The 14,366-nt window shown below is 41.2% G+C and overlaps 1 protein-coding gene across 3 annotated transcripts in view; it reads left to right on the top strand.

The window, feature by feature from the left end:
- Positions 1-14,348, top strand: part of LOC111666064 (solute carrier family 66 member 2) — a 44,986-nt gene extending 30,638 nt beyond the window's left edge. For all 3 annotated transcript variants that reach the window (XM_087177963.1, XM_023421266.2, XM_023421267.2), the window contains exon 5: positions 13,711-14,348. In XM_087177963.1, coding sequence (XP_087034089.1) covers positions 13,711-13,885 — 175 coding nt within the window. In that variant the 3' untranslated portion in view covers positions 13,886-14,348. The remainder of the gene's footprint in view (positions 1-13,710) is intronic.
- The last annotated feature ends 18 nt before the right edge of the window (positions 14,349-14,366 follow it).

The raw sequence follows: 14,366 nt of genomic DNA, 5'->3' as shown, positions 1-14,366 counted from the left end.
ATTGAACGAATGACCCTGCTGGCAGGAAAACAGCACATTCAGCACTTCTGTTCCTGCATATCTACCAGAACTTCTGACCCTCGTCATGTGCATTTAATGATTCTCCCATTTGTTCACTTAAGCCGGAACAAACTGTTTTCCAGAAATGATGGCAGCATGTAGTTACTTCCCTCCTCTCATGTTATCCCATGTGAAACAGTTACTTGTTGTTCACAGTCAGATTCCCGTGAGTCCTATTACTGAGGTGTGATGGTGAGTGTATGGATCTGTTTCATTAAGGAACGCTCACGTTTTCAAGGTCGCCCAAATCAAACAGATACATGTTGTGGAAAAGCTGAAAGAGTTAGAGAGATAGAGACATGCACACACACAGAGGCACGTTTGCACTACTGTAGGTGTAATTACGTTGCTTGGTCACTATTGACACTTAGCCTGTGTGCACGTGTGTTAGCACACATTCACACACATGTTGCTACTCAAGGGAAATTGAGGTGGGGACATGGCAGTGATGGAAAGATACAATATAACAGGGTGGAACAACAAGTATGGATTAGTTGTAGAAAAACAAAGGAAAAGAAGGATGTGATAGAAATGGAAAGTGTTTGGTGCAGTTCAAACAGACTGGTTGGTTTGCCATTTGGCACAATTCATTTAGACTGCTGTAATTGCTGTCATTTGGATTCTGGCATAGAGCAAACAACCAGGCTGAGGCCGCTTGAAAAGGTGGGTCTCAATCTGTTCCAAATTGACTGTTGTGCGTTTGGTTTGAAGTGTGAAAATGAATTGGGCCAACTATACTGTGTGATTTTAGCATGAACTCAAAAGCCTGAGTACCAGTAGATGCTGCCCGTGGGAACTGTAATGTAAATTATGTAAAAATCTATATAATTATCATAATTGCTAAAAATCATTTGGTGGCGATGGTAACACACCTGCAGGTCAAAACGTGGGGGAATTTTTCCCTGATGCATCATGAGAAAAATGGTTATAACAGTGGTGTGTTGAGCTTATGTCCTCTATGTATTTTGGCTCATTAAATATAAGTGAAACAGGGCGATCACAAAGCAGCTCTCCTACTATAGTCGTACCTTTTTTTTCCTGTTTACATTCCCTGTCATTAGTTAGGGCATATAAGGTTAGAGATCCGGGCTTGTGAAAGGAAGGTTGCCAGTTTGACCCATGGTCTGGCAGGATAACATCAGGTGGGTGAAGTGAAAGACCTCAGCTTGTCCCCGGTTACCACCACTGAAGACTCAAGGGTCACTACATCCCAGATGGTCGTGTGGAGCTCCTCAGTGGCCATCAGACTAGACTGTGGTTGACCTGGATAACCTCCAGTTGTGATGAGTGTCATCAAGGCATTCTTCCAAAGGAGAGCATTACTTTCAGTGAAATGTCCCTGAATAAATAAAAGGATTAAAAGAAACTAATGATAATCACGCACTGATAATGAAGGATGACAGTCACTAACATAAAACAGACAAGAATGTCTTTGGTGTTGACCCAGTGAACTACATTACAGGTATGAAAGAAACCTTCATTACTACATGATTTTACTATTTTATTTTTATTTCTGTGACCTCATATTATTTCAAAAACTTTGCAAAAGTCAGAGTATCACATGCTGTTCATTCAGAGCATCAAGCTGGTCCTCGTTATTATGTACTGGCTTTATGGAGATACCAGGTTTAACTTGACACGATTTGGTCGCTGAGTGATGCTGTCACCCACTTGACATTTGAAAGCACTCATTACTCAAGTGGGAGCCACAATTGAACGGTAAAGTTGCGACTTGTTTATATAAACAACAATGTGTGGTGTTTGCGTGTGTGACTGATTGCTCAGCGCTCTCTGCTCGGCTGCCTGGGGAGCCCGCCTGTTTTTCTCTTCCCTCTCATTAAACATTATCTATTTTGCCTCCTCTCCTGTTCTCCTCTCCCAGCTCTGCACAATAGCGCCCGACCATTACAATGTCACTCAATGACAGTGGAGGGGACACTGACGGGAGACGTCTGTCTGTCACACTAACACATAAGTATTCGGACAAATGCAGCACTGCTCCCTGTCTCAAGGGATACTAATCTGTTAGTTTTCTGTAGACAGTTCATCTGCTTTTCTTTTTCTCTGTCTCTCTCAATTTAATTTACTGATCTTAATTGTCATGAATTTAACAAGAGAAGTCAAATTTCCTACTGCACTGGAGCTCAACAAAAAGAATAGAATATACTGTATACATAAACATGTTTGTATATATTTGCATATTCAGCTCCTATTGCCTCTCTTTGTCATGCTTTCTCTCCCACACCTTCACAACTAACAGCTTATTTCTCACTCTCAGTCCTGGGTAGCACCCTTGAAGCGGTAATGGTTGTCCCATTACATGTCCCCTCATTGGCAGTCTAATGGTGGTTTCTCGTTTCTCTTGAGACGGCCATTACATCAAGGCTATTTCAGACAAATAGCCGGTACCTTTACAGTCTGGCCCTGGAGCATATGATTCAGACACTGTGATGACCTCTAAGCACTTTGTGAGCCACATCTTGAAGGCGAGTGTGAGGACAGTTGCTGCATAGATGGTACAAGTGCAGTTTTGTAGAAGTGTAGTTTTTTATGGCATCATATGGTGGAAGAAGATATGATTAAAGATATTTCTGTGATTATGCACCATCAAATAGACAGTTGTGCTCTCCCACTATGTTATGTTTCTGTACAAAAAACTTACTGAGCCACTAACCTTAGCTTGCACTGACTACAAAAGCTCCAAACCTTGACGATTAATATCATCCATGAAGGAGCCACCGATTCAAACCTCAGTTGAAGGACTTCTTTTGGCCTCTTTAGCTGACAGTGTTGTGAGGAGCGATGCAGAACTGGTCCAAGGTGCCCTAGGACTTTATTTCTGAACACCATTTATTGCTTCGACTTAGAATCAGATGTTTGTAGAAACTTTGTATTTCTCATAACTCTAGTTTAGGTATATATTATATTTAGGGCTAGGAGAAATAATTGACTCACTTAAGTGTTGTTTTCTTACTTTGTTTAAATTATTTTTTTAATCACACTGATTCTTGAATCAATATTTATTTTATTATTTACACTGAGCAAGTGCATAGCGATCAGCTAACAGTTGCAGGTTAGCCTGGTGTGAAACAGAAAGCTGTTTGTTGAATAAATCCTCATGTTGAACAGATGCTGACCGATAGCAGTTTGACCTTCTGCTAGCTGCTTACTGTTGTTGTCTGACAATCTGCTTGCTTCAGAATAAAAGCACCAGTGGTTCCGATTTTATTAATTTCATTATGACAGTACTTTATTTAACTTTATTAAAGCAGAAATGTATTACACTTTATTTAGGCTACCTTAACTATAACAGTACTTTAACTTCAAATGAAATTTAATATATAAATGATCCTTAGTTGCAGCCATATTTTGAACGTATTAAAGGTAGTGCTTTCCTGCAGTGCTTCAATACCAGGAGTGTGCGTGCATTTGGTGTTTGCATAGTATAATGTATAAACAAACCACATACAGTATAATACAGTAGTATTTGCTAGGGTATATTTACATGATCATAGCCATTGTATTGAAAGTCTTTTCAGGTGCTCTCACTGTTAAATTACAGTCCTGTCTGTCCAGGGGCAAGACAAGCCATGGAGATAGTGTTTTGAGGCGTCACATTTTCTTTATTTCTCCATTTCTACAGTACATGTTTTGGATTTGGAGAAAAGCAATTTGGGGTGTTTTTGCTGTCTATAGTCTTGTGACTGTACTGTGAATAAATTTCTGGATTAATTATTTGGGGAGTAAACAAGTAATGTAAGTAAAGCATCATTCAAATGATCAGTGCGATTGGAAATAAATCTGTGCAAGGAATTCTTCCTGTGCAATGCATATTTTTTTTTCTCAACAGCTAATAGCAATGGGCTCATTTTAAATGTCAAGACCACATTGTACAGTTCGAAACAAAACTAAGCTGCTGAAGTCCCAAAACACACTGGTAACAACCATCCCCATTACTTTCTTTATAAACTTACACACTGGCGCAACGGTGAAAAAGCTGAATTTTTTTCAGACTTGGCCTGGCTCCTCTTCCTTGACCCTATCTCAGTGGGCAATAGCACCTTTTCTACTACAGTCTTGTTGCTATCACAATGGTGGAGGAGAACCTTACTGTTGAGGTAAAAAAAAAAAGACCCCTATAACCCACAGTCAAAAATCAATCATCATAAAATCAAAAAAAGACATTTCCCAGTGAGCCAGAGCTGGAGAGTGGGGGATGAGGGTCTTCGGGAAAGAAATCAAGTGAAATAACACAGAAGATCTCCTGAAGTCAGGACAGCATGATTCCCCTTATATACTTTATAATATCCTTGTGTTGTATCAGGGTTAGTTTTGGACTAAAGGCAGAAGAAAAACAAGAGAGGAAAATATATAATACTGTCCTCTGTAGTGTTGATGTATTTTCCAGGAAGTAATCAGCGGGCGAGTTTGCTGCGAGCAGAGATACTGAGTTTGCTGCGAGCGGTGTTACTGATGTTTCAAGTTCAAGAAGTTTTTGTAAAAGAAACATGAGCCCCATGTTCAAGTACAAATCATGTAAGGAATCCCTAATACTTTAAGACAGAGAGTATTTTTGAGTATTTTCACTGTTTTCTAATGAAATCCTGCACTTGCTTGTATGAAACTGGCACCTTTCTTCTATGATTGTCTCTTGATTTGAGTATTTTAATGCAGATCTAGATCAAGGTGCAAACAAAAACTACACATTTTATACACTCACACAACACTGATACTGAGTAGGGCCTCCTTATACTCTTAAAACAGCCTCAGTTCTTTGTGGCGTAGATTTCACAAGATGTTGGAAACACTCCTTTAAGATTCTGGTCCATGTTGACATAATTGCATCACATCATTTCTACAGATTTGTCAGCTACAGGTTCATGTTCTACAACATCCTTAAGGTGTTCTGCTGGATTCATATCAGGTGAATGGGGAGGCCACTGATGTAAACTGAACTCACTGTCAGGTTCATGAAAGCAGTTTGAGATGTCTTTTGCTTTGTGACATGATGCATTATCATGCTGGAAGTAGCCATTAGAAGATGGTAACGGTTCAACATGTTGTGCATTCTGAGATGCTTTTCTGTAAAGAGTGGTTATCTGGTGGTTCCTGTAACTTTTCCGTCAGCTCCAACCAGTTTGGCCATTCTCCTCCAACATCTCTCATCAATGAGGTGTTTCCATCTGCAGAACTGCCGCTTAGAAATACTCAAACCAGCCAGTTGCTGAGATCACATTTTTTTCCTCATTCTGATATTTGATATGAAGATTGACTGACGCTCCTGACCTGTATCTGCAGGATTTCATGCACTGCACTGCTGCCACCTGATTGGCTAATTGGATTGGATTGCATGAATAAGCAGTTGTACTGGTGTTGTAATAAAGTTCTCAGTGAGTGTATGTTCTAGAGGAACCTGTTTGACCTAAGGTGGTCTTGACCTACAGAGCTCTGGTACTAAATCTAAAAGTACAAGGTCTTCTTCAGCCTCTAAATACGTCTGTACTATAGACAAATTGTGCCAACATCACTAGATTGTCCCAGTTGCTGAAGGAAATTACAGAGGTAATTGAATCAACGTACTGACTAAACAGCAGCTAATTTAGAGACAGTATGATGTTCAGTCCCTTGTTGCTCTTTTGTGTAATGTGTGTGATCATGTGAGCCAACTCAAGTTTACGGATTACTTCAGTTTTTTCCATTTATCTGAAAAAATAAGAGATTCTTTGCTTAATCACATATTTCATGGGGATTTGTTTGATTCCGTGCTGGGCAGAGGCATTATGTTTCGGGTTGTCCGACCGTTTACTCGGACTCAAGGATGAACTGATTAGATTTTTGTGGTCAAAGGTCAAGGTCACTGTGAACTCGCAAAACATGTTTTTTAGCCTTAACTCACAAATTCATAATGTTCTGTAAAAACGCTTCTTCTGGTCATTATTCATCACTGTAACTCAGCAACAGATGGGGAGATTGTGACCATATTTCCTGCAATTTGACTGGTTGGTGGAGGCATACAACTGCAAGGCGGTAATTGTAGTTAGTTAAGAAGCACAGCTATGACAAATAGACCATCGATTACATAAGACTATAGATGTAATGAAAATACTGAAATAGCCATCACCTTACAGGCCAGCTCATCTATTCTGGCTTGTTTACATTCTCTAAAAAAATATCTAAAATATCCTTAGGCAAACTCTATGTGATTCTCCTTCTCCTCACCTCCCCACCACTTCGTTTTGTGAAGTAGAATCCATCTTTTTCTGGCAGGTTGGGAACTTTTCGGTGTTAGCCTGTGTGCGATCGATCAACATGCATAATTCATAGTTAGTGGGTTAAGAGCAGCACGGCTTCTCTCTCCCTGGACCCTTTGATTTTCGTCTCTCTATCTGGCCCCCTCAGGGAGAGCTACAGCCCTGCTGCTGCTAAATCACCTCACACACACCCTCATGTGTGGGCGCACACATAAACGAGCATGCATGGACACAGACATCATGCCAATGCATATACGCGAGCTTGTGCTGAAAAAGAGATGGAAGAGGTGATTGAAGCTCTTTGAGGCTTTAAGCATCATCCCCAGCTGCTCGAGTGTGTCTCTTCCTGTAGGGCTTTGTATTAGTATTATCAAGCAATTGCGAGGACTGTCTAACTTTCCTCTGGAGACTCTTTAAGTCTCTTATACAAAGTGTGACTCCCCACTTGAAACTTAAAGCCTACACTGGTTTTAATTTGTGATCAGCTGCCTATTTATTTCCACAACAGTTGTGGAAAGTGTGCAGTGCCTGGTGAGATACAGAGAACAACTTGTTACTGTTAAGCCAAAAAAACAGTGCATCCAGTGTTTATCAGGCCTAAATGGAAACGTGGCTCATTCCAATGAGTTCAGTTTTATAGTTTCTATTGTTTCTATTAAAATTGCATGACAGTTTTGTCATTGACTTCACCATCATGTTCACATTTGATTCTGTATTCTGGACTGCAGTCATAAAATTTACATACATAGATACAAATGCAGCATGATATCAGTCTGTGCTGTGCCTGCAAGAATCTTTCAGCCCTGAGATGGCCAGTATCCATCCATCCATCCATCCATCCATCCATCCATCCATCCATCCATCCATCCAGCCATCCAGTGGTCCCTTGGGCAGTGGACAAGGTGAAAGGCAGCAGCCTGGGACAAGAAGATAACGAGACAGCATCTGACAAGAGTAGAGGCAAGAGGAGGGAGGAGGACTGCAGATGAAGATTTAGGAGCAGGTTGAAGGGGGGAGAGAGGTAATGGAGAAAGAGAAACAGAGTAGTGGAGGGCGTGAGGAATGAGAACAAAAAGAGAGACAGATTGGTGTACAAATAAACCTGCAGATGGATGGAGTTAGGGAAGTGAGGGCACTGGGCAATTTGCAGAGAAGCCAAAAGATGTGAAGTGGACATAGAATAGAGGGAACCAAATCAAGTACCTGTTCTGATCTAATCTCTAATCCCTTTTGTTACAAGTGTTTTATTGCTACACCAATACATCAAATGGAAACTGCTTTGTGTCTGGTGCACCATTTTGCACAGGCATCACAGATTGAGGTATTTAGTTACTTCAGAAAACCTACGGATCTTGACTGGAATTTAAATATGAAGATCTATGGGTGTGACCAGTCCTTGGCTACAACTTGTGATTATTTCAGTTATTACTTTTAGTCATTGGTGGCATGGTGTTGTAGTGGTTGGTTCGAACCTGCCGGCCAGCTGGGGCCAACCGGTTTGCATGTTCTCCCGTCGCCTGCATAGGTTTCCTCCAGGTACTACGGCTTCCTCCCACAGTTCAAAGACATGCAGGTGAGGTTAATTGGCAACTCTGAACTGCCCATAGGTGTGAATTTAGTGTCTGCCCTGTGATAGACTGGCGACACTTATGTCTCCGCCTCTCAGCCCAATGTCAGTGGTAATTGGTTCCAGCCTGATGAATTTAGCATTTTGTGGAGGTCAGGTAGTAAACAAAACCCGTGGTTAGTCAGATTTATTTAGAACAGAAAAGAAAGACAGATGACAAAATAGTGACCCTAACGTCTGTAGAAAACTTTACTTCCTGGTTCAAATTGGAGCCACTGTACTTGGCAGGGTTGTGCACACTCACAGTTTTCCTGTGCAATGATGGATTATTACCGGCATTAGCGATCGATGCACTCAGTTTCACTCATCTCACTAAACTATTGGCTGCTTACAACCTGTCTCGTCTAAAACTCATGTTTTTTGTCCCATCTGACCTACAGTATTTTAAGTCATATCACCTTTTTCCGAGATCTTAGCAATAACTTTGATGGCTGATGGCTGTAGCTATAAAAATCAAACCCAAGTTGTAAGAAATTGTACTTTTAACTTTGGTGCAGTCTGGTGGTAGTATCAGGAATAACACTGTTAGACATAAAGTGCCCCCTCGACTAAATGAGCTGCAAGTAACATATAAAGTGCATCGATTTTCACTGTGATTGTTTTCTTTTTGTGCAAACAAGAACTCATGCCATTAGATTAATTTGAAAGCTGCTACAATCACTTAGAAATTCTGCACGACTTCTGAAATTGTCCAGCAACAAGATTATGTCGATTGAGACATGATAATGTCTGGGGATAGGACATAAAAAGTCTGCTACAAAAACACAGTATAACTTTTGATTCTTTAGATTCTTTTTAACAGGATAAGGATTTAAGAAGTCATACTTAACAGTGACTTTAAAAGTAAGTTTCACAAAGTGGCATTTAAAATTTATCAGGCAACTTTTCAAAAGTATATGGGACGTGAAATCAGTAAATTGCAAACACCACATTCATGTCCTTTTAATTCTCTCATTCTCTCTCTCTCACTCCCTCTGTCTCTCTTTCTAAATGTCACTCAGCCCTTCCTTTCCTGTAGTTGTGTTCCACTTGTCCACTCCAGCCGCTTAGAAGAGCTAATAGCTGGCATGACAGCAGTCGTTCAATACACAGCACAATTACTGCCTGGCCCACATACGGCACAGCCATCACACCAAGCAATCAAACCCCACTCTCGCTTTCTCCATTGCTCTCTGCTGTCCTGTCACTCTCCAACTATCAGGGTGGCTTCGTTTCTGACCCCTCTCTATATTTCCCCCCTCCTCCCCGCCCCAGCCACATTGTCATCCATCTCTTGTCATTTTCCTTTTACTTTCACCCTCCCTCATTCATCTCCATGCTCCCATCTTTCCGTCTCTCCATCCTTGAAGTACCTACTTCACCATTTCACCCTTTCCTCTCTCATCTCCTGCCACTTAGTTCAGATGAAGGTGTCAGGTCAGAAGTAATCAATGAGAGATGTGTCCAAGCTGAGCGGCACTGAGTCAAAGTGAGTGCATGTGTGTGCATCAGTGTGTTTGTTTGTTTGTGTATATGTGTGTGAATGCTCTGGTGAGAGTGTGAAGCAAATGCAAAATTTCATGTTTTGCATTTTCTGTTTCTCTCATTTCGCATTTCTGTGTGTTTTTGTGCAAATAAAAGCAAATTGCTTGTTGATGGATATGTGTGTGTGTGTGTGTGTGTGTGTGTGTGTGAGTGAGTGAGAGAGAGAGAGACAGAGGTAGTCGGTCAGTCAGCATTCTTAATCAATACCATAATCACTCCTTCCCCCTGTGGACACTCAAAGCTTCACTCAAGACCAAGTTCAGTTGTTTGTTCTGTGTGTCTTTCATCACCTGTCAACCGGGCCACAAGTCACGATTAATGCTATCTCTGCCAGATGGAGCTAAATGAGACTAGCATGACAAACAGTCTGTGGGAAATATGTGTATGAGTGTGTGTGTGTGTGTGTGTGTGTGTGTGTGTGTGTGTGTGTGTGTGTGTGTGTGCCTGCCCCATGAATAAATGACCTCAAACTGGTAGTTTTGTGCCCATTCCTCTGCACCGCTGTAGAGACTGCTTTTGTACATATGACCCGCCCTCCTTAATTACATTGAAAATGACTCATCCTCGTTAATGATGTTTGACGTCTCTTGAGCAAAGAAATTAGCCAAAGCAGGGGGCGGAGAATTTGGGAGGGTGAAGGAGGGTGAAGGCAGGGAGGGAAAGATAGGCATAGAGGGTAGCAAAGACAGACAGAGGCAGAGAGGAGGGTGAAGAATAAAATTCTTCAAGGTTGGAGGGCTCCAGAGAAGTACAGAGGATAAATCAAGCGTGAATTTAAAGGTGCAAGGGGTGAGATTTTTAGAAAAAGCAAAAAAAAAAAAAGTCTCTCATAGGTGTAGTCTACTTTTTCTTCTTTTTCTTCTTCCTCTTCATTATTATTCAGTGATTTCATCCTGCACCTATACTCATACTCATATTCATAAATAAACCACAAAAATCTGATTAAGATATTTTAATAGGACAGAGGACATGGCTACATTCATTCAACTTCTCTCACAAGAGTTGTTTTGTTCAAAAAGTCAAGGTGACCATTTTATTTTTGAAAAGATTGTTGGAATGTTTTATTTTGTCTTCTCTGGTAACTGTGCTCTCCAATCCTACTGGCATTAAATAAAAAAACCTCAAGCATGGCAGAATATATTGAATAGAATGAGGTTGGAAAATTCCCAATTATTACCATTAAAGGCTCCCTGTGGAGTTTTAGACCTCTCATCAAACATGTCCTTTTACACTTTGAAAGGAGGCCATATTTCATAATAAATACATTTATGTTTAATACTTTCAGTACGTTGTGCTGGTTATGTTTATGTACTTCTACTGTAATGGGGTGTTTTTACGCTGTGGTGTTGCTACCTTTACTTAAGTAATGGATCTGAGTACTTCACCCACCACTGCCCTCAAGCAGTGACAAGCTAATGTTCCTGTGGAGTTGTATTTTACAAGGTAAAGCATTGGCAAACATTAGTTTCCTTTATCATTTCCATCTATGGTGAGGAATGCAAAATAGTTGGTTTGGTGTCATGTTTATTGCTTTAGCACGGCTCTCTGCTCTTCTCCATTTCGAGTAAGTGAGGAGAAAAGGGTTTCATAGTTTGCATATATGAGTCAGACAGACAGTGCATTCATACTCCCCAGAGCAGTAGGCATAGTGTGGTGCACTTAAACGCTGAATCTTTTTATTTAAAATTAGTGATCAAATATGGAATTTTTCCAATTTTCAAATGGTAGCTTGAATTAAAAAAAAATTCCATTATTCTAAATGTAATTTGACCTCTTCACAAGTACTTTTTGGACGATTCGTTCTAACCAGCTTACTATGCTGTAAAATGCAACTTTATTATTTGACTTTGTCAAGGTTCAAAGTAGGTGCTGATAAAAGTCACTATAACTTTATCCACTTTTATTGTCAAAAGAGGAGCCCAGTAAAGGCAGTGACAGGAGCAATAAAAGTAATGATGGCAGTTGAGCAGGAGAAAAGAAGAAAGTGGTGCAGTGAAAGGAAAAGATGAGGCGAGAGATGGGACATGAAATCTGAAGTTCAGTGAAGGGTGCTCTCTGAGGTAAAACAAAAACTTCAGTGGAACAAAAAAAGTATTTCCCCAGAGGAGAACCAGCAGCTTAGAGAGAGAGAGAGAGAGAGAGAGAGAAGTAAAAGCATGATGATTTTAAATTCTTCAGCGCATTTATTTATGGAGCAGTTCAATCAAACCCTGGAGAGTTTACCCTGAAAGTTTAAATTGTTAGGGGAGCAGAACCCATCAGTGAGACTCAGATGTGCTCTAAACCAGCGCTCCTTGGTCAGCCTTGGGGAGAGGTGGAAATAGCCTTATTCTTACTAACGCCTGAGGTGGTTAAATTAGAGCTGGGAGTGTCAGCTGGACCAAAGAGGGAAGAAGCAGGAAGCTGTGTGTTGACTGAAGCAGATTGGCTCTGTACTGTTGCATTTTTTATCTCATATTCAGATTAGACCTGTTCTCGCTTTGGAGTGAAATACTCTATCAGTTTAAAGCCAGTACTTAGCTTTCGCTGAACAAAGGCCTTTGACAAAGATAACAGTAATGAGAATGTGAAGAAATGTGTAAAGAATGTGTTATTTCTCCTTTCAAAAATTACAAACTTTTTTTTTGTTGTTACAGTTGAACTCAAATCTGAATTCTCGTCACTTTTTGTGCCAGGAAATATAAACTATAATGACACTGCAGCATAATTCTTTCCACTTTTCAGAAGCAGGTAAAAACATTTCTTTGACATTGTAGTTTGAAACAAGCCTCTCGGTCGTTGTTTCTCAAGGCAGCAGTTGACTGAAATTTACAACCTGAAAGCTCCACTGTAACTCATTGGCCTTGGTTGCTGTCATTAGTTCTAATTTCCACTCGACATCACTTTTTGTATGTTTTTTTCAATGCCTGCTGAGTCTTTGCACACTCCATGTTGTCTTTCTTTCGTGGATCCAGTGGTGTTGAGTAGTTCTGTGAGCTCAGCTCTGTGATCTCTCTGTGTTGCCCCTTGATTCAAATCACTGAGTCAAATCACAGCTGGGATAATACACAGCTAAGAGTGTCCGGTGGTTAACTGCCTGCATGTCCATTGGAATGTGACCCACTCATAGATACTGTACCAAATCAAATACAGTGCTGACATTATCTGTCAAAAACCCACTAAGGCAGGGATTTTCTTATTTTGGTAATTACAATTTGAACAGTAAGTACAAAGCACTAAGGATATAACTAAAATAAAAATTTGATTTTAATTTGAGTTTGACTCACTGAATCTGACAGCTTCACTTACAGTGATCATGAGTCTGTTCTGTAGCAGTTCATGACTGAACCTATGAGTGCATGAGTGCAGAAGTGATTGGATCTGAAAGTGTGCAGATGTGCAGCCTGACAGTCCCATGCATCCTAACAGCTGTGAATTCAGCTTCAATCAATACACACATGGTAGCTGTCCCGCACCGCCTGTTTTTGCAGCCTGCAACAGTCCGGGTTGTTAATTACAATTCCACACCACATGCAGTCACTAGATTTGGTCTATAATGGTCTTATTTCCATGCCAGGGCAGGATTGTTTGCCTCTAATGTTTTGGTTCCTCATCGACGCCTGAAGGGAACCCAGGGCAGAGTTGGGAGTTTGACGTGGCTCTGCAAGGAGAGCCCAAGGATAGTACAGGACTGCTGTCCCCATAGTCATTAGCCTGCCTCTACCCCCATATGCACTCATCATCCAAATCTATCTCACAGGGGCCTCTCTCTCTCTCTCAGTTGTCTTAGCCCTATCTCTACATGCTAGATAAATGCTGTCCTCTGCTACTTCTTTGTCTCTGTCTCTCTCCTTTCCTTTCTCCCTCACACCTGTCCGACCCTTACATTATGTCTTATTGATGACTGATGGTCCTGCTCCATCCCCACGCCCAGTCAGCTCTAATAAAAAGAATAAACTCATATTACATTCATACCTATGGGACTTCACTCTCCAGAGAACAAGAGAGTGAGCAGGCAGTAGGTGGACGAGTGAGGGAAGAGACTGTGAAGGGTAAGAGCTGAAGAAACAGGGTAGTAAATGAATCGAGATGACAACAGTGGGATAGGAGTGGAAAGAGGGAACAGCACAAGAGAGGAATAGCATGAGAAAAGTGATGAAGACAATATAGAGCTTCTCTATAAACTCTTTGCCAGAAAGCCAAATCTTCCTTTAGGAGAAAACTTGTCACTGTCTTTACTCACACTGTCTCTGTGTCTCTTTTGTCTAGTGTGAAGATGGTGTTGCTGTGGACGGCGGGTGACGTCTTCAAGACCACCTACTTTGTGATGAACGAAAGTCCGGCTCAGTTCTGGGTATGCGGTTCAGTCCAGATCCTGATTGACGTGGCTATCCTGCTCCAGGTGTTGTTGTACAGCCAAGACACACGGGTCAAGCTGGGCTGAACCCGGCTGCTTCCACAGGCTTTTTAATAAACCCCCCTGCAATGGCAACAAATAGTCACAGGAGAAGCTAAGTGCCAAAACATGGAGAAAACCAAAGTCAGTGTAGATTTTTTCAGCTTAGAATCAAAACATTTTGTGTTGTATATGTATCATGCAGACCAAATGATTTACCTCCAAGTGCCATCAAACCAATTTTAGCCTTTTTTGGGGGATTTTTAGCATTGTGCTGCTGTATTGGCAGCTGGAACAGCCAGTCCTGCATCGGTATCTCTGCACTGGAATCTACTGCCAGACTGATGAGTCTCCCACTTCACACTCCACACCTCACTGGATTGTTCTCATGATACATATTGTGTGTTAGCCTGGCATCGCAAGCTCGCTGATGTGTGTGTGTGTGTGTGTGTGTGTGTGTGTGTGTGTGTGTGTGCACTTGTCTGTGCATGCTTGTGTACGTGTGTGTGTGTGTGTGTGTGTGTGTGTG

This window comes from Seriola lalandi, unplaced genomic scaffold, assembly GCF_002814215.2.
Source record: "Seriola lalandi dorsalis isolate HSWRI2012SDOR001 ecotype SW California unplaced genomic scaffold, Sedor1 jcf7180002054671, whole genome shotgun sequence".
NCBI classification, from domain to species: domain Eukaryota; kingdom Metazoa; phylum Chordata; class Actinopteri; order Carangiformes; family Carangidae; genus Seriola; species Seriola lalandi.
This window is presented reverse-complemented; position numbering and strand designations above follow the sequence as displayed.